At 53.2% G+C, this 27,741-nt stretch overlaps 2 protein-coding genes across 5 annotated transcripts; one reads left to right on the plus strand and one right to left on the minus strand.

Annotated features, from left to right (window-relative positions):
- Positions 1 to 1,265: 1,265 nt before the first annotated feature.
- On the minus strand, positions 1,266 to 7,334 carry Lsm7 (LSM7 homolog, U6 small nuclear RNA and mRNA degradation associated). Its single transcript, XM_045135094.1, has 4 exons — positions 7,259 to 7,334; positions 5,748 to 5,838; positions 2,432 to 2,503; positions 1,266 to 1,509 (listed from the first exon to the last, which is right to left on the minus strand). Exons 1-4 carry the CDS (start codon positions 7,262 to 7,264, stop codon positions 1,367 to 1,369), a joined length of 312 nt encoding a protein of 103 aa, XP_044991029.1. The 5' UTR covers positions 7,265 to 7,334; the 3' UTR covers positions 1,266 to 1,366.
- A 270-nt stretch (positions 7,335 to 7,604) lies between these two features.
- Positions 7,605 to 27,606, plus strand: Sppl2b (signal peptide peptidase like 2B). 4 transcript variants are annotated; one of them, XM_045134938.1, is made up of 15 exons: positions 7,605 to 7,667; positions 19,642 to 19,761; positions 20,481 to 20,663; positions 21,046 to 21,135; positions 21,210 to 21,349; positions 21,443 to 21,585; positions 21,711 to 21,807; positions 22,349 to 22,465; positions 23,348 to 23,429; positions 23,734 to 23,808; positions 24,057 to 24,119; positions 24,204 to 24,303; positions 24,673 to 24,750; positions 25,260 to 25,420; positions 26,222 to 27,606. In XM_045134938.1, exons 1-15 carry the CDS (start codon positions 7,611 to 7,613, stop codon positions 26,444 to 26,446), a joined length of 1,731 nt encoding a protein of 576 aa, XP_044990873.1. In that variant the 5' UTR covers positions 7,605 to 7,610; the 3' UTR covers positions 26,447 to 27,606. The 4 variants fall into 4 exon arrangements, with proteins under 4 accessions (XP_044990873.1, XP_012803439.2, XP_044990874.1 ...); XM_012947985.2 differs by having other exon boundaries at positions 21,446 to 21,585; XM_045134939.1 differs by having other exon boundaries at positions 25,260 to 25,472; positions 26,222 to 26,354.
- The last annotated feature ends 135 nt before the right edge of the window (positions 27,607 to 27,741 follow it).

A 27,741-nucleotide genomic window follows, 5' to 3' on the forward strand; every position in this document is an offset into this window, starting at 1 on the left:
AGGGTCTCACTCTGGCTCAGGCTGATCTGGAATTCACTATGTAGTCTCAGGGTGGCCTTGAACTCTCAGTGATCCTCTTACCTCTGCCTCCCGAGTGCTGGGATGAAAGGTGTGCACCACCACGCCCAGCTCTGGCTCATTCTTTTGCGGCAGCCTACACAGCACCTTTCAGCACTATGAAAGCCAGCCAGCTGGGTGGGCGCTTCCAGCTCAGTCCCTGCCTGATTTCTCCACATTCTATAACCAACCGTGCTCATTGTTCTTAGATCTTTTCCTATGTACTCTATCTCCCCCTCCCTGGTCATGCGATCTTATGTTATTGTATACAGCTGGCACAGGGCACCTGAATCTCACGTGGGGGTCTAATGGCCCTCCTCACACCTTCCCGGCTGCTTTTTTTTTTTTTTTTTTTTGAGGTAGGGTCTCACTCTAGCACAGACTGACCTAGAATTCATTATGTAGTCTCAGGGTGGCCTCGAACTCAAGACAATCCTACCTCTGCCTCCAGAGTGCTGGGATTAAAGGTGTGCGCCGCCCTGTTTCCCAGCTGCTTTTGATAAACCTGGCAAGAGTTGTTTACACCTTTCTATGAGAACTTTGCACTACAACAGATGTCTGGAGTGTGGATGGTTTGAGGGGTGCTGGGCACCAGCCTAAGGGAAATCTGGGGGTCTATTTGGCTGCAGCAGGTCTCACTGCTTTTCTCCATGGAAACTTGGGAGGCCCCTGTCTCACTTGCATCAGGCATGGTCCAAGTTCTCCCTATGGCTAAGGGGGATGTGGCCCAGCCTGGGGCATCTCTTTAGATGTGGGCCATAAAGGAGCTGTGACAAGTGGAGAGGGGGCAGAGCCAGGCCAGGGAGTGTCTATTCTGGGGCTCCTACCCACTCTGCTTCACATAGCTGAGGGGGTGGTGGAGTGGGTGTTAGTATTTCTGGTTCATTGCTCTTGGGGCTGGAGGGGACACAAGGTGTTGGGCACAGAGTCTAAAGAGGTCAGTGAATGGGGGGGGCAGAAGGACCTAGATTTTAGGGGAAATGACATAGAGAGGAGTATCTCTTGTAGAACAGCAGCCCTGGTGGTGGGAAACTAGGTTGCTGGAGGCTCTGCAAAGCCCTTTGGACAGTCTGGGTTGCTCTCCTTGGAGCCCCTCCCCCCCGACTGTGGTGTCTGAGCCAAGCATGGGGTTTCCTTGAAGATGGAAAGTAGGGCTCAGGGCAGGCTTGGATGCTTGAGATTGGCAATTTTATTAAAAAAAGAGGAAAAAAAAAACAACAACAAAATTTCAACCTATACAAAAAGGAAGCCCCTCCGAGCCAGCGGTGGCGCGTGAGGCTAGGGACCGGCCCTGGCTAGCCTGATGGGGCTAGGTATCCTGTTGCTGTACAAAGGGGTTGGGGATGGCCTCCATGCCGTCCTGCGGGCAGATGAGCACCACCGACGTGCCGCGGCACACCACGAGCCCCAGCTGGCGCGTGTCCTCCGTCAGCTTGTATTGGTCGTCGGGATCTGGGTGAGGGATGGAGTGCTAAGTGCAGGTTCTTCCCCCCTCCCCCAAGCCCCCAACGTAGCCTGCTCTCAGGGATGTCCTCAGATCACAGGTCCAGGCACTCTGGGGACACCAGTCAGTCCTCAGTTGTCCTCATTCTGTCAATAGGGAAGCCAAAGGGACCTGAGCCAGCAGGGGCAGTAACACTTTCAAACTCTTGTGGGTGGCCACTCAACCTGTGCATATAGAAAGGTGGTGGGCAAAGATGATGTGGGGCACAGGGGCAACAGAAATGCGGAGGTGAGTCTGCAGCCATAGCACCCTGACCTCATGGATCTTGCCTGAGCTCAGCTCAGCAGGGTCAGTGTGCTTAGTGCTTCCACGGGAGAAAGCCCGGGCTCCAGCCCCACCTCTACCAGGCATGGCGCCTGCTTGAGCTAGTGCTTGGTTCCCTCTCCTTGAGACACAGATGGTTTCCAGGCCAGGGACCCGGACTGTTCTGGGATGACCAAGAGCTCCTGGACCCTGGGGCCATGCCACTGAGGGAAGACAGCAGGGTATGCCTAGCCTAGGGTGGGTAAGGTCCTTGTCTCCATGGCCCTTCACACAGGGAAGCTGGCTGCCAGTGGAGAGTGGGCTGGGATCCCACCCGGGGGGCCCATACAGACCCAGTGAAACAGGACAAACGACATCAGGCGAGGATCCTGTGGAAGCCCCCACCCCCTCGGCCTCCCCAGGACAGGGATAGAGGGGTAACAACCTCCTCTCCAGGGGCCAGTACCCTTCAAAGTCTTGCTTGGCAGAGAGGAGGACATGGCTCACCAAGGAAGAGGGAGGGAAAGCAGGGACCAGAAGAACTCTAGAGCTTGCTGGCCTGCAGCTCCCCAGCAGACCCAAGGCCAAGGTATTGGACATCACTCATGGCCACCTACGCCAGCTCACCTCGCATGTACTCAATGGTTCCATCCAACACAAGGTTGAGCAGTGGGTCAAAGCCTTTCAGGATGCCACTGGCTGGAGAGACCATGAGGAGGGAAGCAGAGAAGCATGAGGTCAGCAGTACAGCCTGGGGGACTGGGTCCCCCTGCTGTACAGAAGGCTTGAGGACAACTGCCACCACACTGCCTCCTCCCTCTGCAGAGGCCAAAGATGGTGATTTCCACTGTGTGGGCCACCTGGCACCTGTTACTCCAGGGCTCTGTCTTCCAGCGTGCAAGGGTCAATAGACGGGTAGATCACATAAAGGTGAATTTGCCAATAAAACTTTATTGACAACAAAGTTTGAATTTCAGTTTCCATTTACAAAATACCCTTGTTTTGTCTGCCTAGGACAGGGTCTCATGTAACCCAGGCTAGCCTTGAACTCAGTATGTAGCCAAGGATGATTATAACCTGATCCTTCTGCCTCTACCTCCTGAGTGCTGGGATGACAGATGTGTACCACTACACCCAGCTCGATTTTTTTTTTTTAAAGAATGTTTTTATTTGTTTATTTATTTATTTTTGGTTTGTCAAGGTAGGGTCTCACTCTGGCCCAGGCTGACCTGGAATTAATTTACGTAGTCTCAGGTTGATCTCAAACTCACAGCGGTCCTCCTACCTCTACCTCCCGAGTAAAGGGATTAAAGGCATGCACCACCATGCCTGGCTTTGAATGTTATATATTTTTTTACTCAATTATTTTTATTTATTTGCAAGCAGAGAGAGAAAGGCAGAGAAAAGGCATGCTAGGGCCTCTAGCCACTGCAAATAAAGTCCAGATGCATGCGCACTTTGTGCATCTGGCTTTACACTGTAGGTATTGGGTTGTTAAGCAAGCATCTCAACTGCTGAGCCATCTCTCCAGCCCTGATCTATCTTTTTTCGAGGTAAGGTTTCACTCTAGGCTGACCTGGATTTCACTATGTCATCTCAGGGGGCCTCGAACTCACAGCAATCCTCCTACCTCTGCCTCCTGAGTGCTAGGACTAAAGGTGTGCACCACCACACCTGGCTCCGATTTTTCTTTTCTTTTTCTTTCTTTATTTGGTTTTCCAAGGTAGGGTCTCGCTCTAGCTCAGGCTGACCTGGAATCCACTATGTAGTCTCAGGGTGGCCTCAAACTCATAGCAACCCTCCTACGCTACAACAGGATTTCACTACGTATCTGGGAGTGGCCTTGAACTTGGGATCCTCTTGCTTGCTAAAGTAACCCCCTGGTACCTCTGGGTTCCCTTGGATGCTCCATCCTGCCTCCTCTCATCCTTCTGGACACAAGTACAGCAGTCTGGGTGATAGCCCAGCTGGCTGGCTTTGTCTAGGACTCAGGCATTGTACAGGTAACCCTCCTGTCCAGTGTCCCCAAAAGCAAGAACTGGGGCTGGGCGTGGTGGCACACGCCTTTAATCCCAACACTTGGGAGACAGAGGTAGGAGGATCACCATGAGTTCAAGTCTACCCTGAGACTACATAGTAAATTCAAGATCAGCCTGAGCTACAGTGAAACCGCACCTCAAAAAATAAAACAAAATAAATAATAAAAAAGCGAGAATTGGATGCCAGGCCCCAGCCCACCCTGTTGTTATAAAGTTTTATTTTAGCACAGTCACACTCATTTGCTCCTCTGTGGCTGTGATGGCAAGAGGAGCCACTGGGGCAGAAGCCAGGATGCTGCCTGAGCTCAGGTGACACAGCTGGGGTGCCACCTCCCAGGTTAGGTACAATGAAGGTCTGAGATGGGAGTGGGCTTTGGGGAAATTTATCTATTTATTTATTTTAGAGAGAGCAAGGGGTGGGGGATGAACTGGCACACCAGGCTTCAGCCAGCGCAGTCAAACTCCAGACGCTTATGTCAACTAGTGAGCGTATGCGACCTTGTGCTTGCCTCACCTTTGTGCACCTGGCTAATGTGGGATCAGGAGAGTCGACCATGGGTCCTTAGGCTTTGCAGGCAAGCACCTTAACCACTAAATCATCTCTCCAGCCTGGTTTTGGGGAAATTTAAAGGGAGATGACCCTGGGAGGTTTGGCCTCACAGGGCAAGCCCTTCCATGCCTGAGCATCTTCTCAAAGACACTTCCACAATGGCCTATGAACAAACTTTGCTCAATGTGCCCCTACCCCAAGGAGCTGACTATCAACTGTGGAGTCTGGAAGCAGAGTGCTTCCAACCAATGGTACTAGATTTAGGCCTGGGTCCATGTGCCCAGCACTGTGCATTCAGACTGATATCACCTACACTTCAGCTTCTGGAGAGGGGCCTGGGTCCCTGCCTCAGGGAAGAAAAGAAAGCATTGAGGAGGCTGTAAATCCAAGTGTGTGTGTGGGGGGGGGGGAAGGGGGGGCCTTGCCTACCAGCCTAGCTGCTCAGAGGCAGGATTGCTGTTTGAGTCCAGCATGGGCCACGGAGTGAGACTGTGTGCCAAAAGCCAACAAAACCAAACAGTTGAACGTGGTGATGCACACCTTTAATCCCAGAACTCAGGAGGCAGAGGCAGGAAGATCACCATGTGTTCGAGGCCACCCTAAGACTACACAGTGAATTCCTGGTTGTCCTGAGATAGAGTGAAACCCTACCTCGAAAAACCAAACAACAAAATAGTTCGGAGTACACAAAAAACAGTTGGGAGTATAAATCCAAGGGCCAAGGGAGAGCAAACCCAGGAGAGTGGCTGAGCCTAGGAAGTGACTCTGGATGGTGGTGGTGGGGGTCACCTGATAAGCATGTTCCAGGCAGAGGTGACAGACACTTCATACATGTATGGAAGTAAAGCACACAAAAAAAGCTAGACTTGCCCCTGGGGCAGGGGAAGCCACACAGGATTTGAGCAGGGAGTAAAGGCATCCTTCCTTGTCCAGATCTTGTGTCCGGACACTTACAGTTCCCAGTCAAATGTCATTTCAATCTTGGGGGACACTGGACCATGTCTGGGGACATCTGTGGCTGTTCTGACTCGGGGAGATTTGGTATGGAGTGGGTGAAGGCCAGGGATGCTACTCAGCACCCTTCAGGGCCCAGGACCCGTGGGACCTGGAGGACAGCCCAGTGATACAGAGAGCCACAGAAACAGGACAGTTGGAGGTGGTCTTGGCTGCACATTTAGAATGCCATGCTCATCCCAGCACCCACGTAAAGCTGGACATTCATTTGTAATGGCAAGAGACTCTAGTGTGGCATATACACAAAAAAAAAAGGAAGAAAGAAAAATATACAGGAAAATGGTGTGGTTTCCTTCCACACCTCTGCACACACAGCCAGGGAGCCTGTGGACCAACTTACCTTCTCGGCCTCCCTGAAACTTTACCCTGATCGTCTTGTCGATGTACTTGGACAGATCCAAGATGCTCTCCTTCTTCTTCTTCTCCTTGTCCTGCCGTCGAGTACAACAAAGCGGAGGTGGGGAATGTGGTCAGGGCTCTGGACCAGGGTGTTTCTCCGCACAGCCCACATGGCCAGATCTGCAGCCCCCAACCCACGTGTCCCAGCTTACAGTCTTCAACCTGGTGCCACCCATCTGTAGCTCCCCCTTGTAATCCCCTCATGCTCCCAGATTGTATCCGCCCCCCCCGCAAGTCCCCGGTTTGTATTCCCCCTTGTTCAGGTCTGTATCTCCCCGATGTCCCTGTGTGTAACACCCTCATGTCCTCGGTCTGTATTCCCCCTTGTTCAGGTCTGTATCTCCCCGATGTCCCTGTGTGTATCACCCCCATATCCCCGGTCTGTATTCCCCTTGTTCAGGTATGTATCTCCCCGATGTCCCTGTGTGTATCACCCCCATGTCCCCGGTCTGTATTCCCCCTTGTTCAGGTCTGTATCTCCCCGATGTCCCTGTGTGTATCACCCCCATGTCCCCGGTCTGTATTCCCCCTTGTTCAGGTATGTATCTCCCCGATGTCCCTGTGTGTAACACCCCCATGTCCCTGGTCTGTATTCCCCCTTGTTCAGGTCTGTATCTCCCCGATGTCCCTGTGTGTATCACCCCCATGTCCCCGGTCTGTATTCCCCCTTGTTCAGGTCTGTATCTCCCCGATGTCCCTGTGTGTATCACCCCCATGTCCCCGGTCTGTATTCCCCCTTGTTCAGGTCTGTATCTCCCCGATGTCCCTGTGTGTAACACCCCCATGTCCCCGGTCTGTATTCCCCCTAGTTCAGGTCTGTATCGCCCCGATGTCCCTGTGTGCATCACCCCCATGTCCCCGGTCTGTATTCCCCCTAGTTCAGGTCTGTATCTCCCCAATGTCAAGGTCTATCTCCCGCATGTCCCCGGTTTATATTCCCCCTTGTTCAGGTCTGTATCTCCCCGATGCCCCTGTGTGTATCCGCCCCACACGTTCCGGGTCTGTATCTCCCCAATGTCAAGGTCTATCACCCCCATGTCCCTCTGTATATCTCCCCTACGTTCCCAGTCTGTATCTCCCCAATGTCAAGGTTTATCTCCCCCATGGCCCCCGGTATGTATCCCCCCCAATGTCCCCGGTTTGTAGTCCCCCTTGTACAGGTCTGTATCTCCCCGATGTCTCTGTGTGTACCCCCCCTCGTTCCCGGTCTGTATCTCCCCAATGTCAAGGCCTATCTCCCGCATGTCCCCGTGTGTATCCCCCATGTGCTGGTCTGTACCTCTATTACATCCCCTATTAGCCCAGACTAGGGACATACAGACCGAGCACGTGGGGAGATAGAGAGCTCTTGGTCTGTATTTCCAAAGCCCTGGTCTGCATCTACCGTGCTCCCTATTACTCCTTGCTCCCCGTCCTGCTTTCCCTCTCGCAGCACTTTCCCAGAGCGCTCACCGCCATTTTGCCACCGCGCGTCGCTCTGCGCACGCACCCTACGGCCCTCGCGCCCGGCCCTCTGCGCAGGCGCTCTCCTGCCCCTTTGCTCCCGGTTCTCCCTGGCTCCGCCCCCTCTTCGAGCTCTGCTCTCTGCGCAGTCGTGGCCCCACCCCCTTACGAAGTCCGGCCCCCCAGTCAGGTGCCCTGGCCTTTTTTTTCAGCCTGACTCTGCGCAGGTCCCGCCCCGCCCACTTTACCGCAGGCCCTCGCCCCACCCCTTTTGACCCCTGCCCTCTGCGCATGCGCACTGCGGCGCCCAGCGGTGTTGCTGGGGAAACGTCGGCCGACAGCTGCGGCGGGACCGGCGAACATGGCGGCGGCGGCGCTGGCGCGGCTGGCCGCGGCCCTGCTGCTGCTCTCGGCCCAGGTGAGCGTGGCCCCGGCCCGCCGCGGTCTTCCGCTCGGTCTCGGTCTCCAGAGCCTTCCTCGACGTCTTGCGTCCGTGGCCCCAGGCCGACCGTGACCTTGCGGGCCCGTCTCCGCCGCTCCCCTCCGCCCGACGCCGCGCACTTCCGGTTGGGATGCGGTTGCCACGCCCGGGGTCTCCGCCGCGCCCCTCCTCTCGGCCTCAGCGTCCCTGTGTGCGTCCTGGGCGCGCGCGCATCCCGGGAACCGGCGGCTGTGGGCTGGGGTCCCTACGTGACCTTGTCCTGGGGCCCTTCCTTGGGTGGCGGGCGGCGGTGTGCCCCGAGGGTGGACCGGGTACCGGAGTACAGGAGGGCCGTGTGTTCCTTTGTTGATCTGTCATCTTGGAAGCAGGGTCTCATGTGACCCAGGCGGGCCTGTATCTCTGGCAATCCTCCTGCCTTGGTGTCGAGTGCTGGGGTGACAGGTGTGAGCCACCACAAGTAGCTTTATTTTTCCTTTCCTTGAACGGGGTCACTTGTTGCCCAGGCCGGCCTTGAATTCCCGATCCCATTTGTCTCCACTTCCCACGTCAGTTTTTAAAAAATTATTTTTTTAAGATAGTGTCCTGCTGTAACCCAGGCTGGCCTAAATACACAATGTAGCCTAGGTTGGCTTCACACTTGTGGCAGTCCTTGTGCCTCACTACCCGAAGTGCTGGGATGCCAGACTTGAGTCAGTCACATAGCCTATTTTGGGGAGGTGGAGACAGGGTCTCACTTAGCCCAGGCTGGCCTTGGACTCCTGATCCTCCTGTTTCTGTCTCCTGAATGCTGGCATGACAGATGTTCACTACCCACACCAGTTTAGCACTTCCCCTGTGGCTCTCTGCCTCCTCCAGAGGCAGCCCACTCCTGTTGCTCTGACTGACTGGCTGTGTATGTGTGTAAGGTGTATGTATTGCATGCACATGTATGTGCCCTTGCAGCACCCCATGAATGAGCATGCCTACAGTGCCTCGGGTGACCTGTTCCAACTCTCGTCCTCTTGGTTTCATTTTGAGCCTACAGTCTCTTGCTGATGCTGGAGTTTTGTGATTTTTGCCACCTAGGTGATTCTCTGGTCTCTGTCCCACTTTGTGGGACTGAGTTACCAGCTTGGATTTATGTGAAATCTGGAGATTATAACTTGGGTATTTCAAGCCCCTTCAGGCCCTCATGCTTACACTGGAAGCGCACTTAATTGCTGAGCCATCTCCTCAGCTCCACCACCTCCTCTCCAATTTTTTTTTTTTTATTGGGGCTAGAGCCATGGCTCACAGGTTAAAGTTCCTTTGCAGTGGCAGGAGGCCCTGGTGGACCCATATTCATTCTCAATTGCTCATTTCTCATTTGCTCTCTCTCAAGTACATAAATAAATACATATTTTTAATTTTTAGTGTCTGTGTGTGTGTGTAGGTAAATAGGCAGGCATGCTAGGGTCTCTCGCTGCTGCATACTCCAGAAGAATGCTCCATTTTGTATCTGGCTTTACGTGGGTGCTGGGGAATTGAACCCAGGCCATTAGGCTTCTTAAGCAAGTACTTTAACTGCTGAGCCATCTCCCAACCTTTGCAGTTACTTTTTGTAATCCCAGGCTGGCCTTGAACTCACAGTGATCCTCCACCTCTGTCTCCCAAGTGCCTGGATTAAAGGCAAGTGCCACCAGGCCCAGCTCCTGGAAGCCACTTTTATCTTGCCTTCTTTTTTTTTTTTTTAATTTTGTTTTTGTTCATTATTTGAGACTGACAGCGAGAAAGGCAGGTAGAAAGATAGAATGGGCGCACCAGGGCTTCCGTCACTGCAAAGGGACTCCACATGCGTGTGCCCCTTGTGCATCTGACTAATGTGTGTCCTGGGGAATCGAGCCTCGAACCGGGGTCCTTAGACTTCACAGGCAAGCGCTTAACCGCTAAGCCATCTCTCCAGCCCTTGCCTTCTGTTCTTGGCAGTGCCTTGGTGATTCTTTGGAAAGCACTCAGGTCTTGCTACATCTTGCAGGCAGTCCGAGTTGCTGTCATGATCACAAGGCCCCTGGCCTGGCTGCTGTAGAAGCTGCTCTCCTGGTTGAATTTCATTGGAGGCTTTTTGTTTTCTGGTCTTTTCTGTCAACCCTGGTCATCTTCCCGTCTTGGATAAACTTGCTCTGTGGCTGGCCTGCACTTCCCTTGCCTATCTCTCGTCTTCATGTGTTTTTTGGAAGGAAGAGTGATGGTGGTAGGGAAGCTTTGTAAAAGGAGGCTGGGAAGCTCAGAAGCAGTGACGCTGAGACAGGGTTCTGAAGCATGAATAGGAGTTTGCTAGGTAGGGGTGGGAGACAAGATGTAGGCAGCCGGAGCAGGGCTGGTGATGGGCTGGGAACTGTGAGGTGTGGTTTAACACTGCAGGGAAAACTTGTCACTTAGGAAGAGGGACTCGCATGGAGGGATGAGGAGCATGGGCTGCTTTGAAGTGACTCCAGGCTGAAGGTGGCATGGATAGGGCAAGTAGCCCCAGCTAGACAGGGGAAGGCTGGGTGCTGGGCCTGGGGACTTGACCCTTGTAGGTGACCCATGTGACCTTTATTGTGTGTGGGGACAGCTCTAACTGCCCTTCTCAGACCTAATGGGAAATAGACAGGGGTGATGTTCATGCTTGGCCCATGTTCCCAGGACTGAAGCCAGCTTTCTGGCAAGATGTCTTATGTGCCCACTGACACCAGCCTCTCCTGGTTTCCAGGATAGGAATGTGTGATCTGTTTATATGTGGTGTCTGTTACTCAGTAGAACAGTGTCCCTGAGAGTCCCCACCTTCCTTCCCAGGGGACCTGAGCCCTCTGCTGGACCTAGGAGGCTCTTCACAGAGACTCCGTTCCCCAACCTGACACCTTTGTCTTGAGATGTTAGTCATCTGATACTGGATACTCGCATGGTGGTCCTGGAACTCTGTTCTGGAAGTTTCTGTGTGACAGGGCCTGTATCTCTGGGCTGTCCTCCAGTTCCCACGGGTCCAGCCAGGATGCAGGATGCCTTTGAAATGGGTCCTTTGAAGAACCTCTCCCTGACTGCTCTGAGGGCTATGGTACTTACCCTGGTGGTGACAGAGCCCAGGCTGACTGAACCTTGAGACAGCTATGCAGATGGCAGGGAGGGGCCCCATGAATGTGCTTTTGTGCTTTTCAATGACCACGTTGAAGATGAGCAGTTCTATCGATTTCCGTTTTACACAGAAGGCACTTGTGACTGAGGGCCTGATCCCTGAGTGTGCCTGGTGCTGTGTACTGGGAAGGGTGACTGGAGTGTTGTGGGCTTTGTAAACATCTCCTGTCCTGTTCCTGCTGCTCACCTGCTCAGTGGCTGGAGAAACATGGTCCCACCCATGGGAACAGACTTGCTGTGTACCAATAAAACTTTATTTATAAACAGGGTGGGTGAATTCCAGGTCAGCCTGAGCTAGAAGGAGACCCTTCCTCGGAAAACCAAAACAAACAAAAAGCCAGGATGGGCTGAGTTTGGGCTGTGGCACATAAATCCATCTCCGAGTGGTACCAGCAGCCCTGGGCTTTTGGGGGAACGTGCTAGAAGGGAAGCTATGGTTGGAGGGGCTCCAGGATCATGCTGAGTGGCAGGGAGTCTGGTGGATGTGGACTTTGGAGTTTGGGCAAAGGTAGGGGAAGAGAACTGTGTTAACCAAGTGTTCTGTGTCCCCTGCCAGCCTTGGCTATACTCTGCCCTTCCTTTCTGAGTACTAGCAACAAGGCCTTTGCCCAGCTCCAGCGTGGGGCTTACCCAGGCACACTCTGTGGACCAGAGACAGACATGACTGTTATCTTGGGGACAGTTGGTGTCAGGGGCCTTTGCCCTCCCTGGAGATGACCATAAAGCTTGAGACCTGCAGCCAGCACTCACACTGTGGCTTAGCGTCAGGCTGTAGGAAGAGAGGTTCTCTTGAGTGTTCAGCATGCTGCCACTCCCAGGTGACCAGGATCTCCAGCAAGTTTCCAGGCAGGTTGGGGCTTCTTGGCATCAGAGGCCCCTCCCCTCAACCCTCAAGCCAGCAAGCCACCTCTGGGTATGGGACCAGTGTGTTCTGCTGGGTCAGGTTGCCACATACCAACGCTGTTGTCTGCCTGTTTTCATGGCACAGCCTCAAGGGGCACTGAGGTGTTTACAGCCCATGGGAGGACCAAGTGCCCAGAGCTGGTGATATGTGGCTACCTGGAAAGATGCAAACAAGCATCGTTCACCTGGACTGGGACTGACAACAGACCCAGGAGACCAGTCCACCCAGTTTAGCTTGACAGACTCTACTAGGGCTACTTACAGGAGCAGCCTGTGACTCCCTGCTGAAGTCTTCCTTTCCCTAATTGTTACTTTGGTAAGCTTGAGGGAGGGGCCTTGGGAATCTTGTCAGTTTCAGGAGCTTCCTGCCTCCTGGATCCACCACCCTTCAGGAGGGACTCTTGCAATTTAGAGACACGACACTGCATTTCACTCCGTCCTCTTAAGCTTACATTCTCTCAAATTCCTCCACTGCCTCCTCTTCTGTGATGTTCTCTCCCTCTTGCTCATACCTCCTGTTCTGTGATAGATGTTCTCTTCCTCTTACTCCTCCACTGTCCTCTTCTGTGATGTTCCAGAGCCTTGGAAAGGTAATCTCCAGAGGTTGACAGTCATGGAGTCTCCAGCACCTTGCCATTGCAGAAATGAAGTTTCCCTCCATGGCTGACCAGCAGGGTCTGAACACATGCTGAGAAGGCAATTGGACTGTAGCAATTGCTTCCACTTTGGGGTCCCTGACCTCCCCAGTCACAAAGCTGCAGTGCTTACAGTACCAAATATTAATTTCTTCCTGTGGAGAGGCCTGAAATCCAGTTGGTAAGCAGTTGTTTGCATCCATAACAGTCCTGCCATGGTTGCACTATCGGGCACAGTTCTACTGGCTTGTTGGTAGCATAGTACACAGGGCCCATACCCTAGTAGGATGGTTGGTAACAGTTCTCCTCAGCAGCCTGCCTGTGCTGTGCCAGCCAGCAGGTGGAGCTGCCAGCTCAGTGGCAGCCTCATTTCTCCACATATTGTAACCAAAGCCTGTGGTATCTTCACTATGTAGTCTCAAGCTGGCCTCCAACTCACAGTGATCCTCTTACCTTGGCCTCCCACCAAGGACTGGAATTAAAGGCCTGTGCCACCATGCTTGGCCATGCTGGTGTCTCTTGTTGCTGCAAATGAAAAGGCTTTATATGGGTACTAGGAATTGAACCTGAGTTGGCATGCTTTGCAGGATAGTACCTTTAGCCACCAAGCCATCTCCTGAGCCCTGCATCTGTGTTTACAAACCCAAGTTACATATGCCAGTCAGTTATTCAGATATGCCAGACCGCCTCCTTCCTAGAGCACACTCCACTAGGGGACCACAGAGCTGCTTCTGTACTAGTTCTGAGGTCTGTGTGTGCATGCAGGTCTGAGACAACCTTGAGGTGTGTTGTGTGTCCTCTCTTGAGACAGTGTTGCAGTCAGGTTCACATTGCTGACAGAAATCATCCCACCAAGAGCAGCTTGTGGGGGAAAAAGGTTCATTTTGGCTTACAGACTTGAGGGGAAGCTTCATGATGGCAGGGGGAAACAATGGCATGAGCAGAGGGTGAACATCACCCCCTCACCAATATCAGGTGGACAACAGGAGAGTGCCAAACACTGACAAGGGGAAATTGGCTATAATATTCATAACAATACACTGCCTTCAGGAGGCATTCATTTCTAAATTGCCATCAGCCGGGGACCTAGCATTCAGAATGCCTAAATTTATGGGGAATACCTCAATCAAAAAACCACACTCTGCCCCTGGCCCCCATAAACTAATAACCATACATGATATAAAATACATTGTGTTTAGTCCATCTTTAAAAGTCCCCATAGTTTTTATCAATCCTATTGATAGTCAATCCCATAGTCTGAGATATTTTTTTTTTTCTTTTTCCCGAGGTAGGGTCTCTGGAGTCCAGGCTGACCTGGAATTAACTCTGTAGTTTCAGGGCGGCCTTGAATTCATAGCGATCCTCCTACCTCCGCCTTCTGAGCTCTGGGATTAAAGGCGTGCACCATCACGCCCAGCTCCAATATATGATTTAAACAGGGCAAATATCACACTCTGTAGCTCCAAGTCCCATAATTCCAACCAGCAACAAGTCTCTGGAGTTTCAATTCTGCCCCTCCAGCTAGGCTACTCACAGTCCTGGCATCTCCACTGGGTCTCCACTGCAACCCATGGTCCATCCTCATGGCTCCATTGGGTCTCTATGCAGACATCTAAAAAACCTGCTTCACACTGCCCATGGCCATTTCCAAAACACAATGACTCTCTTTCCTGCATTTCTTATACTCCATAATACTAGGTGGGATGCCAGTTTGTTAATCCAGGGAGGGATTAAGCAGACTTTGAAAAACAGGACACCCCTCCAGCATTCAGGCTCCCTCAAAACACTGTGCTTTCTTTTGCCCCAATGCAGGTCAGCTGGCCCAATCTCAATGGTTGTAATCTCATACAGTTGCAGCTGAACAGGCAGCAATTTTGGCCCAAAGACTGACTGACTGATTCCTTCCTTCCTTCCTTCCTTCCTTCCTTCCTTCCTTCCTTCCTTCCTTCCTTCCTTCCTTCCTTTTCCTGTGCCATATCTCTCTGCACACAACAGTCTTGTTTCTATGCAATGCAACCTGGCACAAGTTCTCAGGACATGGCCATACAGCACACCTCTTACACAAACTGCTTCTAGCCCAGTCCAAGCAAAGTTCTTTCTCACCCTCATAAGCCAAACCTCACTGTCCTTAGTTTTTACTGTATTCAGGTCTTTTAACTCAGAATAGTCCATCAGGTTTTACTTAAATCTCTCCAAGGCATCTCTTAGGCCAAGAGATCAAGTCTTTCCACATTCCTCTCAAAAATCAGTTCCAGGACTGGAGAGATGGCTTAGTGGTTAAGCACTTGCCTGTGAAGCCTAAGGACTCTGGTTCGAGGCTCGATTCCTCAGGACCCATGTAAGCCAGATGCACAAGGTGGTGCATGCATCTGGAGTTTGTTTGCAGTGGCTGGAGGCCCTGGCGCTCCCGTTCTCTCTCTCTCTCTCTGCTGCTTTCTCCCTCTGTCTGTCGCTCTCAAATACACACAAAAAATTTTTTTAAATCAGCTCCAGGGTCTAGCGAAATGGCTTAGCAGATAAGGCATTTGCCTGTGAAGCCTAAGGACCCTTGTTCAATCCCCCAGGAGCCACATAAACCAGATGCACAGGGGTCGCATGTGTCTGGAGTTATTTGCAGTAGCTGGAGGCCCTGGTGTGCCCATTCTCATATTCATTCTCTCTCTCTCAAATAAATAAAGAACTAAAATATTTATATAAAAAAATCAGCTCCAAAGGCCAGAAGCCACACACTCAGGTGTCTAGTAGCAATGACCACACTTCTCAGTACCAGCAGTGACACCATTCTTAGGACAAACTTTACTGTTTCAGTCAGGTTTGCAATGCTGGCAGAAGTAACCCAACCAAGAGCAGCTTGTGGGGAAAAAAGTTTATTTTGGTTTACAGACTTGAGGGGAAGCTCCATGATGGCAAGGGGAAACAATGGCATGAGCAATATCAAGTGGACAACAGCAACAGGAGAGTGTACCAAACACTGGCAAGGGGAAACTGGCTATAATACCCATAAGCCGCACCCCTCCCAACAATACATTGCTTCCAGGAGGTGTTAATTTCCAATTTGCCATCAGCTGGGGACCTAGCATTCAGAGTACCTAAGTTTATGGGGGACACCTGAATCAAGCCACCACTTTCTGTTCCTGGCCTCCATAAACTGATAATCATACATGATAGAAAATACAATGCATTTAGTCTAACTTTCAAAGTCCCCACATTTTCTAATTTTTTTTTTTTTTTAATTTGGAGGTAGGGTCTAGCCCAGGCTGACCTAGAATTCACTATGTAGTCTCAGGGTGGCCTTCAACTCACAGCACTGAAATTAAAGGCATGTGCCACCATGCCTGATTCCCACATTTTTGAAAACCTTATTCTATTTTGTTTGAGAGAGAAAGAAAGGCAGATAGAGAGAGAATTTGGGCACACCAAGGCCTTTAGCCACTGCAGATTAACTCCAGATGCATGCGTGACCTTCTGCATCTGGCTTATGTGGGTCCTGGGGAATTGAACCTGGATACCTTGGCTTTGCAGGTAAGAGCTTTCACTGCTAAGCCATCTCTCCAGTCTGAGTCCCCACATTTTTTTTTATCAATCCTAATGATGTTCAAATATCCCCATAATCCAAGGTATATTAATTGAGCCATAATACCCAAAACCAAAACAAACAAACAAAAAAACCACAATGGCACAGAATAAACATTCACACTGCAAAAGATGGCATTGGGTATAGTAAAGAAATAAGCAATACATGATTTAAACAGGGCAAACACTAAACTGTAGCTCCAAGTCCAAATAATTCTAACCAGCAATAAGTCTCTGGAGTTCCAATTCCACCCTTCCAGCTAGGGTACTCACAGTCCTGGAAAACTTCGTTGGGACCGGCAGCCTTCCTTAGCAGCCATCTCATGGTCTTGGCATCTCCACCTGGTCTCCACTGCAACCCATGATTTATCCTCACAGTTCCGTCAGATCTCCATGCATTCAACCAGCAAACCTGCTCCACACTGCCCATGGTCATGTCCAAAACACAAGACTGTATTACAAATTGAATGACCCTCTCTTTCCTGCATTTCTTATACTCTGTAATATCAGGTAGGGTGCCAATTTGCTAATCTAAGGGGGCATAAACAGACTTCGAGGAACAGGACACTCTGAGCATTCAACCCCTTTCAAAAGGGTCTACATTTTTCCTATTGTCCCAGTCTCAAAGATTGTAATATCTCATATAATTACAGCTGAATAGGCAGCAGTTTCGGCCCAATGATTTTTTTCTGCGCCATAACCCTCTGTACACACTAGTCCGTTTCTACGCACTGCAACCCTGCACAAGTTCTCAGGACATGGGCATAATAGCAAGCCTCTCACACAAACTGCTTCTAGCCCAGTCCAGACAAAGCTCCTTTTCACCCTCATAAACCAAACCTAACAGCCCATAGTTCTTACTGTATTCAGGTCTTGGAATTCTGACAAGTCCATCAAGCTGTATTTACAGTGCTGCAAGGCATCTCTTAGGCCAAGGTTTCAAATCCTTCACATTTCTCTTGAAAACCAGCTCCAAAAGTCCAAAGCCACGCAGGTGTCTAGCAGCAGCTCCACTTCTCAGGTACCAACTATACTGTTGCAGTCAGGTTCTCATTGCTGGTAGAAATCACCCAACCAAGAGTAGCTTGGGGGAGGGGAGGTTAATTTTGGCTTACATATAGGCTTGAGGGGGAAGCTCCATGATGGCAGGGGAAAATGGTGGCATGAACAGAGAGTGGCCATCACCCCCGGCCAACATCAGGTGTATAACAGTAACAAGAGAGTGTGCCAAACACTGGCAAGGGGACACTGGCTATAATACCCATAATCCCCCCCCCAAAGCAATACACTGCCTCCAGGAGGCGTTAATTTCCAAATTGCCATCAGCTGGGGACCTAGCATGTAGACCACCTAAGTTTGTGCTGCACACTTGAATCAAACCACTACAGACAGGATCTCTTTGTTTTTTAACTTTTATTTTTATTTTATTTTATTTTTTATTTATTTGAGAGCAACAGATAGAGGGAGAGGGAGAGAATGGGCGTGCCAGGGCTTCCAGCCATTGCAAACGAACTCCAGACGCGTGCGCCCCCTTGTGCATCTGGCTAACGTGGGACCTGGGGAACCGAGCCTCGAACCGGGGTCCTTAGGCTTCACAGGCAAGCGCTTAACCACTAATCCATCTCTCCAGCCCCATTTTTTAACTTTTAAAAAAATATTTTATTCATTTATTTATGAGAAAGAGAGAATGGGCACGCCAGGGCCTCTAGCCACTGCATATGAACTCCAGACAAATGTGCCCCTTTGTGCATCTGGGTCCAGGGAATCGAACCTGGGTCCTTAGGCTTCACAGGCAAATGCTGTAACTGCTAAGCCATTTTCCCAGTCCCTTTTTAAATTTTTTTTAAAAATATTTATGTTTGTTTATTTATTAGGGAGAGAGAATGGACGTGCCAGGGCTTCTAGCCACTGCAAACATACTCCAGATACACATACCACCATGTGCATCTGGCTTATGTGGGACCTGGAGAATCAAACCTGGGTCCTTAGGCTTCTCAGGCAAGCACCTTAACCTCTAAGCCATCTGTGGTAGTTTGATTTAGGTGTTCCCCATAAACTTAGATGTTCTCAATGCTAGGTTCCCAGCTCATGGAGATTTGGGAATTAATGCCTCCTTGAGGGAGTGTATTGTTGGGGGCAGGCTTATGGGTGTTATAGCCAGTTTCCCCTTGCCAGTGTTTGGTACACTCTCCTGTTGCTATGGTCCACCTTATGTTTTTGGCCAGGGGGTGATGTCCACCCTCTGCTCATGCCATCATTTTCCCCTGCCATCATGGAGCTTCCCCCTCGAGCCTGTAAGGCAAAATAAATCTTTTTTTTTTCCCTCAAGCTGTTCTTAGTTGGGTGACTTCTACCAGCAATGAGGACCTGACTGCAACACCATCTCTCCAGCCCCCCCCCCTTTTTTGCTTCATGTATGACAATCTATCTCTTCATGAACTTGAGATTCACCTGGCTGTGCCTCCCATTGCTATAGACACAATGAGGTAGATGCATGTGCAACAGCCGCTTGGTGTCTGGCTCTGCATTGTGTTCTAGAGAGCCACGGACCTGAGGGGTATCTGCTGCCACCATCACTCCTTACCTTCCTCTTTAGCATAGAACTTCCCATGGTTCCCAAGGTCTGGGACCTCAGGAAGTACTCCTTAGTGCAGCTCTGACTTGCTTATGCCAGCTGTAATATAGGGTGGGCCCCACCTCCAGCTCAATGTCCTTTTCCCACTTCTGCTAAGTCTCCTCCTGTACCCCCCTTTTTTTTCACAGGCAAGTGCTTTGGGCCGGGCTACAACTGTATGTCCCACAGCACCAGACAGCCTCTGCCACCACAGTCCTGCCCCATACCTGCCGTTTTTACAGATCACAATCTGTTCTCAAGTCCATGAGCCTTTTGGGGTTATCCTTGTACTCAGGAGGAAGACCCCATTCATGAGGACATGCCATGCCACACTCCTTTAGAGGGAAGAGGCTTCCTTAGGGTTAGCCAGGACATTCACCCTTGGGGCATGTCCTGTCCTCTCTGCAGCGGTCACTACTGTTATATGCTAGGATGGCATTGCCCATCCTGCAGTTTCCCGAGGCCCAGCTTGTCCGAGAGAAAGGGTGGCAGGATGCTTTCTTTCACTGTAATTTAAGGGTGGCCTTGAACACTTGGTGCTCCTCCTGCCTTTGCCTCCTGAGTACTGGGATTAAAGCCGTGTACCACCATGCCCTGCTGGCAGATTACCTTCATGTGGAGCACTGGCTGCCACTTGGCTGCCTACTAAGGTGGGGACCCTACCAGGATCATGTGCATGCTCCTCAGCCTCGGGGTCCTTGCTGGACAACACCTGCCCTGGTTGTTGCTGTGCTCTGGAGCTGCTGGAAAGGAGGAAAGACCCGTGGCTTTTCTGCCCCGGTATGAGGTGGCAACCCTGTGGGGACAGAACTGTCCACTACTGTGGCTTCTGTTTGATGGATGTAGAGTTGTTAAGGCACAAGCTGGGATCACCTGGTCTGCCTGGTAGGCACCTTAGCCTCCCAAGTGCCAGGATGACAGGCACTCCCTCCTTCAGCTTAGGAAGGCGCTTGTTGTGTCTAGCCCCCTCACTGGTGTCTTCAGCTGTGAGGTGTGTCCTGCCTGTCTGTTAGATCAGGAGTCCTCAGCCACCCAGCACTTGTTTCCTTTGGTCCCTGAAGCTGTCAGGGTCTCTGATGCCATGTTACCATTGCAGGTGGCCAGTGAGTATGGCATGCTACATGTGGTCTCTGAGAGTGGTGTCCCCAAGGGCAAGGACTACTGTATCCTGTACAATCCACAGTGGGCCCACTTGCCGCATGATCTCAGCAAGGTGGTGAGTGTTGAGCTTGGCTCCTGGATGGTGGCAGGCCATCTAGGAGGTTCCCACTACTTGTCTTGACAAGTCCTCCTCCCCTCCCCCTGGACCGTGGTCATAATGGAATCTGAACAGCCTCTCTCCTCTGGATCTTACACTGTGGACACACGGTGTGGGTATTCCTACCTTCTGAGCCTAAGGCCTCTCAGAACCCGTCCCGCTCCCTCTGCCGGGTCTGCAGACAGGAACAAAGCTGTCGCAGTTGCTAGGCATTTGGAGGACAGGCCTTCTGAAGCATGTTATGTGGGCATGGACACAGCTGCAGTGGGGCATCCTCCAGTTTGCAGCTTGGGCTCTGAACTGAGGGAAACCAGTACTTGGCCACCAGCAGTGGATAGCAGATATGGGGTATAACAGGTTTAAGTTCTGAGCTGGGCTAAAGCTCTGGATGTTCTGGGAACCCTTGGCATATGAGTTGCCACCTCTGTTCTGTGGTCATAACCCTGGGCTGCCCTGGGGACCCAGCGCAGGCCCCACCAGATTACGCAGCTAGTCCCATGTGTCCACATGAAGGGAGCTCAGACGTCTGTCCTTCCTCCTGGGTGAGCTGAGGCCCATGGGGAGGGAGGGCTAGGCTCCTGGGCTAGTCCTGGTTGGGTTCTGAGAGGCACAGCATGTGCTATCTGCTCCAGGGACTTGGTGGCCCACACCTACATAACATGGCCCACCTTCCTCAGTCTTTCCTGCAGCTGCGTGACTGGACATCCTCGTTGCTGTGTTCTTTGAGTGACCTTCCAGCTGGTGGCTTTAGCAACCAGATCCCACTAGTGGCCCGTGGGAACTGCACCTTTTATGAAAAAGTGCGGCTGGCACAGGGCAGTGGGGCGCGTGGGCTGCTCGTGGTCAGCAAGGAGAAACTGGTAGGAATACTGGGCCTTCATCCTGTCTGGGGCCAGTGTCCAGGGTGCTCAGCATGGCCAGTAGATACTAGGTGGAAGTGGAATGACATAACACCTTAGTGTGTCCTCACGGCCACAGGAGGGCAGAGATGGGAGGTGTTGACAGGCTGTGATGGGCCCCTGTTTTTGGCCAGTCTGGGGTGCTGGAAGACTCTGTCCTTCCTAGGGCTGGATGAAGCTTGAGGTAACCTGTGGGGTGCTAGAGCAGTGCCACAGGACCTGGCAGTGTCCTGCTTTCCTCCCGCAAATTAGACCTGGTGCAGAGCCCAGAGGGGTGACTAGGAAGGGTTTCATACTGTCCTACCTGAGGGGTGGAGTGACCCCTACTTCCTGCTTGTCACAGGTTCCCCCAGGAGGCAACAAGACTCAGTATGAAGAGATTGGCATCCCTGTGGCTCTGCTTAGCCACAAGGACGTGCTAGACATCTTCAGGGTAGGCTCCCCAAGAGAGGGTGGCAGGGTGGCCAAGGGTCCCTGGCTTTGTCCCCACTGATCTGCCCTCCACAGAGCTTCGGGCATGCTGTGAGGGTGGCGCTGTATGCGCCCAGTGAGCCTGTGCTGGACTACAACATGGTCATCATCTTTGTCATGGCCGTGGGCACTGTTGCCCTTGGTGGCTACTGGGCTGGCAGCCATGATGTGAAGAGGTGAGTGCTGGTCTGGGGACGCTGGAAAGTGGCAGCCCCACTGTCCCAGAGAACCTTCTGGGCCATGACTTGGTGACCCCAGTATCTTCCAAGAAGGTACATGAAGCACAAACGTGATGACGGACTCGAGAAACAGGAGGACGAGGCGGTGGATTTGACTCCTGTCATGATCTGCGTGTTTGTGGTCATGTGCTGCCTCATGCTGGTGCTGCTCTACTTCTTCTATGACCACCTTGGTGAGCGTGCCCAGCCCAGCCCACCCAGTCAGCCATGCCCGGGGAGCTGGGCCCCATCCCACGCCCACCTGTCCCCCTCTTGGTCTGCTTTGGGTTGGTCACATGTGTGCCACCTTTCCCTGCAGTCCACGTAGTCATTGCCATCTTCTGTCTGGCCTCTTCCACTGGCCTCTACAGCTGCCTGGCACCCTGCATTCGCAGGCTGCCCTTCTGCAGGTGCAGGTGAGTCTCATCCAGAGCGTCTGGACCATTGAGTGCATGCTACAGCCATGCTCATCCAGTGCTGGTTGCCATTTGCAGGCAAGGCAGGGCAGGCAGGCTCAAGGGTCACCAGGCCCCAAGGTACCAGGCTGGCCTCCCTCACATCCTGTCTAGCAGCAGAACCCACAGGTGTGGCATTCTCAGACACTGCCACCGTGTCCCAGGCCATGAGGGTACCAGGGCAGGTTGGGCTGGGATGTGGCCTTCCCAGGCATAGTAGGGCCATATGAGGACCTGGAAAGTCCTTTTGATTGGCAGCTGTATGAGTGAAGGGATGAGAGAAACCCTAGGACACCGTGAGGGACTAGCTCAAGATAGGGTGACACAGGGACTGGCATGTCATGGGCATCTGTGGTGCTACCGCTCGCTGAGTGCTGCCCTGCTGGGAGCTTCCATCTGAGTGTGGGGGCCAGGGCTTGGGAGGGCATGGGGCCCTCAGCCAGGACTCATACAAGATGTGGCACTGTGGACTGGGTGGGGTGCTGACGAGTGGTTCCCCCAGGGTTCCTGACAACAGCCTGCCATACCTGCACAAGCGCCCCCAGGTCCACATGCTGCTGTTGGCGCTGCTCTGCATAGCTGTCAGTGTAGTGTGGGGCATCTTCCGTAATGAGGACCAGTAAGTGCCACCTCCTCCCAGGGCCCACTCCTTTCTGCTGTCCTCGGGTGCCCCGGCTGCTGCCTGCCCGTGTCCTGTTTCACCTGCCCTGGCCTTGTGCCCACTGTCCTGATTGGAATCTGGATAAGGGTGGGAACCCCCATACCCCCAGCATGGCCTCCACATGCTGGCCTAAAGCCATCATCTGTCCTCTACCCTCCCGTGTGGGTTCGGCTAGCACCCAGTGCTGTGGGTCCCACCTGCACTGTCCCTGCCGCTGCACCTTTCACTGCCCCATGCCGTCTTCCCACAAGGCTTTGGTGTGTGGGCGCTCCTCCACAAGGCAGAGCGCCTGGCGCTGAGGCCAGCCTGGATGTCCCCACCTGGCTCCTGGTGATTGACACCATCTGACGAGTCCCAAGCCTCCCCCAAGCAGCCAAGTGCTCTTGGCTTCTGTGCTGCCTGGCGCCACAACTGATTTCACTGGCAGAAGGAAAACGGGAAAATATTTTGGGTCCTGTGCACACCGGGAGAGCAGGGTTCTGCAAACCCACCAAGCTGGAAACTCCCTTCCCCACAGGCCTCAAGGTGTAGGGATGAGGGAGCCTTGCCTGCCTTTCTCCTCAGGGTCCCCACAACCCGGATCTGTGGCTCCTGGCAGAGTACGAGCTTGCTTTCATAGGCATTTTTGTATTTAAGGAAAGCTCAAATATAACTCATGTTGTTCCTCTGGCTTATGGCCTATATGGGGTTTCCATCTTGTACTAGGGTCCCTGATGCCCTGTCTGGCAGGCAGAGCTTTTAGGCTTTGGGGTCCCACATGGGCAGGGTAGGTGGAGCTTGTTGCTTGATCAGTGTGGGGTGAGACCAGGACAAAACCCTGATGCTGCACTTTCCTGCCAGGTGGGCCTGGGTCCTGCAGGACACACTGGGCATTGCCTTCTGCCTCTACATGCTGAAGACGATCCGCCTACCCACCTTCAAGGTGAGAGCTGAGCACAGTGGATTCTAATCCTTGGGACCTCACTGGGCTAGGAGCAGCTAGTGGCCCAGGTTTCAGCCAAGTAGCTGTCCCTTGAGCAGCCTCAAGGTGTGAGTTGGAGCAGACTGCATCCAAACTCAGGGCACAGCTCACATCACTCAGTGCTCACATATATTCCCCACCCACTTGGCCTGATTCTGTCCTGGGGGCTGAGCATTCTGTTCTGCTCAGATGTGCCAGGGGAAGACCACAGTTGAGGGACGGGCTATAGAAAGGGGCAGTGGGTCTCAGGTGCCTGCCTCCACAGGCATGCACACTGTTGCTGGTGGTGCTGTTCGTCTATGATGTCTTCTTCGTCTTTATCACACCCTTCCTGACCAAGGTAGGCATCTGTGCCCTCCCCCTTCCCACGCTCCATGCCCTTCCATCCTTTTTTTTTTTTTTTTTTTTTTTTTTGGTTTTTCGAGGTAGGGTCTTACTCTAGCCCAGGCTGACCTGGAATTCACTGTGGAGTCTCAGGGTGGCCTCGAACTCATGGCAATCCTCCTACCTCTGCCTCCTGAGTACTGGTATTAAAGGTGTGTGTCACCACACCCAGCCCATCCTCCCTTGACACCCTGTCTTGTGCAGAGTGGGAACAGCATCATGGTGGAGGTGGCTACTGGGCCTGCAGACTCGGCCACTCGTGAGAAGGTATGTCACCCTGCTGGAGGACTGTGAGCTGAGGACCTGGGTTCCTGGCAGGTCTGGCCTGAGATGGCCCTACTCTTCCCACAGCTGCCCATGGTGCTGAAGGTGCCTAGGCTGAATGCCTCACCACTGGCCCTGTGTGACCGGCCCTTCTCCCTCCTGGGCTTTGGGGACATCTTGGTGCCAGGTATGGGGGTCAGTGGGAGGGAGGCTGTAGTTGGCTAGGGTTGTCTGTCTGGTGGCCTGGTCCCAGTATCTTTGGGCGTGGAGGGTCAGGGTGTCCAGGTGCCTGGAGGCCAAGAAGGTTTGTCATGGCTCAGTGGCCATGCCTGCCAGGTTCTCCAGTGCTGCTGATGGCAAGACGTGCCCTCGTCGCTTCACCGCTCCACCCACGTCTAGACCCTTTGCAGGCCGTGCACTGTGGGGCTTCCCTGTCCACAGGCCTACTTTACTGGTGGGTGGTATTGGACTTTTCAGGTTGGGCTTGAGTGTGTAATGGTGGTGCCAACCCTGGCCCATGGTGGCCTGTCCTGATGAACACTTCATCCTCCCACAGGACTTCTGGTGGCCTATTGCCACAGGTTTGACATCCAGGTACAGTCATCCAGGATCTACTTCATGGCCTCTACCATTGGTAGGTAGCATGGACTGTGGTTTGGGAAGTGGGGCTCAGGTGACCAGACCTAGATTGCTGTCCCTTCCTCTAGTCTTTGACACAGTGCCATGTCCCACTGAGCCTGGGTTGTTTTTAACACTCCCAGCTGGGCTCTCTTGACTGGCATGTGCTGGGCCCTGGCCACCTCCACCCTGTAGTTTTCAGCCACTTGGTTTATGCCCGTTCCTCTCCCCCGCTCCTGAGGAGAGTACATTCCCATGCTGTCTCCCTCTGCAGACTCACACAGCCCTGACTCCAGGGCCTGTGTGCTATATCTGTGCCACTCTCTCTGCATGGAGACAGGGCCTATACATATTTATAGCTTAGGCTAGCCTGGAACTCGCCAGCAGCCTGCTTCAGCCTCCCGAGAACTGGGGTGACAGGTGTGTGCCACCATACCCAGATTGAGGCTCTCTGTCACTCGTGTATCTCCCTCCATAGCATTCCCCAGAGAATTGTGGTCTGACAGTTTTCCTCTATTCTCTCAGCCTACGGCCTGGGCCTGCTGGTGACATTCGCAGCTCTAGTGTTCATGCAGCGGGGACAGCCAGCGCTCCTCTACCTGGTGCCCTGCACGCTGCTGACAAGCTGTGCCGTGGCGCTGTGGCGCCGGGAGCTTGGTGCCTTCTGGACAGGCAGTGGCTTTGCGGTGAATACCAGTTTGCTATGACTGCGGTGATAGCCCCATAAGGCCTGGCCAGGTGCACGTTGAGTCCAGCCTCCTCACACTGCCATACCAGCCCACCCCTGCCCTTGGCAGGAGTCCTTGATCTGGAAGGTTATGCTATGGGCTTTGTGATTCATTTCTGGGGGATGGGTATGACCCAAGGGTGTGCACACTCAGACCTCCATTCTGAGGCTGCTTTGCCAAAGTGGCCACCTCTGAGACCCAGGGGTATCTGTTGGCATGGACACCAGGCTGCAGCTGCTTCCACCTTGAAGGACAGCGGAGGGCTAGGATGGCAGTGCCATAGCTGCTCCCAGGTCTTTCATGCTCTGCTGTGGGGACAAGCCACATTTTGGGGAACACACTTCTGTGGGCCCTTGTGATCTTGGGCTCCCTTGGAAGTGGAAACAGAAGTGTCTGCCTGTGCTCAACTGGGGCTCACTGGCTCCACAGTGCTTGCCTGCACCTCCAGGGGCTGTGGCTCCCCCTCAGCATAGGCTTGGCCACAGGAGTGAGTGGTTTTTCTACTGGGGACTCAGAAGGAGTTGGCTAGACGAGACAAGGTCAGGCCAGGACCTGGGACTGAGGTGTGGCAGAGAGCAGAGTCCCTAGCCTCAGTGGCCTTAGTTTCCTGGCTGTCGCCACCAAGCTGAGCTGGCCCTGCCTTGGGGTTCTGCTCTTAACTGCCTAGCCCATGTTGGGCTGTGGGGATGTTGGCTCTGTTGTGCCACTGTGGGTCTGTTCTAGATGCATCACATGCTCAAAGCTGCCTCATTTCTGCAGAAGGACCTCTCTCCACCCCCGTGGGCCCCAGCTGAGGGTCCTCAACCTCCAAAGGATGTGGATGTCCCTCCCCCTCAGCAGCCTGCAGGTGAGGAGCCAGCCCAGTCACCCCTGTCTGCCAAGCAGTCCCTGGAGCCAGCCACACCTGAGAAGGACACCAGCCTGGCTGGGAGCAGCCCCAAATCTGCAGGTGGAGACCAGGCCCAGCCAGGCACTTCTGCCTAGGGAGAGGAGGTGCGAGAGCTGGGCCCTTGATGCCATCCATGCCAGAGATGCGGCCACCAGGGGCCTGGGGGAGAACCAGGCTCAGCTGCCACCCCCATCATGGTGCTCAGCCTTTGGAGGCCCACGCTGTTCCTCCTCCTCAGCTGCACCCCAGCCTCAGCCCTGCTCCATGCTTGGCCACCAGCACTGGGCTCCACGTCTTCCGCCCGCTGTCTGCTTCATGCAAGGCCGGCCACCGTCGGTGCTTGATCTGTCCTGTGCTTGGAGTCTCTTGGGGGGCTGAGCTGCTGTGGGCCAGAAGCTGTGTCCCAGCTTTGTGGGTTTCCATGGACAGACCCAGATGCAGGCACTGTGGTCCTGGGTGGAGGCTACCCCTCCCAAAGGAGTCAGTGGGGAAGCCTGGGCCAGGACATGGCCATGGGAGGCCAGACCCAACCCGGGATGAGGGTCTAAAGGCTGCGACACCGCTCCAATAAATGGTCACCACTGCTTGGGATGCTGTTGTGTGGCCTGTAGAAGGACACCCACAGGGCTTGAAGGGCCTTGGCTCACAGATGCTCTCTTCAAGTCCCTGTCACCACTCTCCGCCCCAGCAGGTGGCCTCTGGGATGTTCCAGGATGTTCCAGAACTAGTGTTTTGTCCTCTACCTCACCCTTGGGGCTTGGCCCCATGACATGTCTGTGGCAGAGCCTGCCTGATGCATCTGGTCCTCATGTCATAGCTGCTTGTCACTCTGAAGCAGCTGTCCCCACACCAGTGGTGAGGGACATTTAGCCCAGCACCCCCCACACTGGGAGTCAGGAGCCCTGCAACAGGGTAACAGGTGGTGACAGCCAGGCTCACCATCAGTAGTACCACCTTGGCATCTACAGGGAAAGGGTAGCTTCCCTTTGACCCAGGTGAGTGTTGTCAGGAGTGCCAGGCCTGTCCTGCCATGGACACCACCGAGGACAGAATTCAAAGGGTCCGGCCACCCTGCTTCCGCCAGTCGGACTGCGCCTTAACAAGCCATTTTATACATGTGTGTCAGGGCCCTTTTGTCCCTGGGTCTGCCATGTGACCAGCGTGGAGGAGCTCCTGGTGATGCGACCTCCTGGGGTCCCATTTGTATGTTCTCTGCTCCGGCCAGTCTGGTAATAAACAGGTTTTGATACTGGAATGGCTTTGTATCCTGTTCCTGTGGTGGGGGGAGGTGGAGGAAGGACAGAGTCCCCATCTGGGGATCTGATGTTTATGTTGCTGGGGTGTTAGGGTGGCCTCATTCCAGCTCCCTGCTTCATGTTGAAGTATAGTG

The sequence above is a fragment of the Jaculus jaculus genome, chromosome 15 (genome assembly GCF_020740685.1).
Source record: "Jaculus jaculus isolate mJacJac1 chromosome 15, mJacJac1.mat.Y.cur, whole genome shotgun sequence".
Classification (NCBI taxonomy): Eukaryota; Metazoa; Chordata; class Mammalia; order Rodentia; family Dipodidae; genus Jaculus; species Jaculus jaculus.

What these genes read in the sequence shown, in the direction of transcription:
- Lsm7 (XM_045135094.1), bottom strand. An exon ending in GTTTCAGGGAGGCCGAGAAG is followed by an intron (nt 2,504 to 5,747) that starts GTAAGTTGGTCC and finishes TGGTCTCTCCAG; the next exon opens with CCAGTGGCATCCTGAAAGGC. An exon ending in AACCATTGAGTACATGCGAG is followed by an intron (nt 1,510 to 2,431) that starts GTGAGCTGGCGT and finishes TCCCTCACCCAG; the next exon opens with ATCCCGACGACCAATACAAG.
- Sppl2b (XM_045134938.1), top strand. Translation starts at nt 7,611, where the DNA reads ATGGCGGCGGCGGCGCTGGCGCGGCTGGCCGCGGCCCTGCTGCTGCTC. An exon ending in TGCTGCTGCTCTCGGCCCAG is followed by an intron (nt 7,668 to 19,641) that starts GTGAGCGTGGCC and finishes TTACCATTGCAG; the next exon opens with GTGGCCAGTGAGTATGGCAT. An exon ending in GGCAGCCATGATGTGAAGAG is followed by an intron (nt 21,350 to 21,442) that starts GTGAGTGCTGGT and finishes GTATCTTCCAAG; the next exon opens with AAGGTACATGAAGCACAAAC.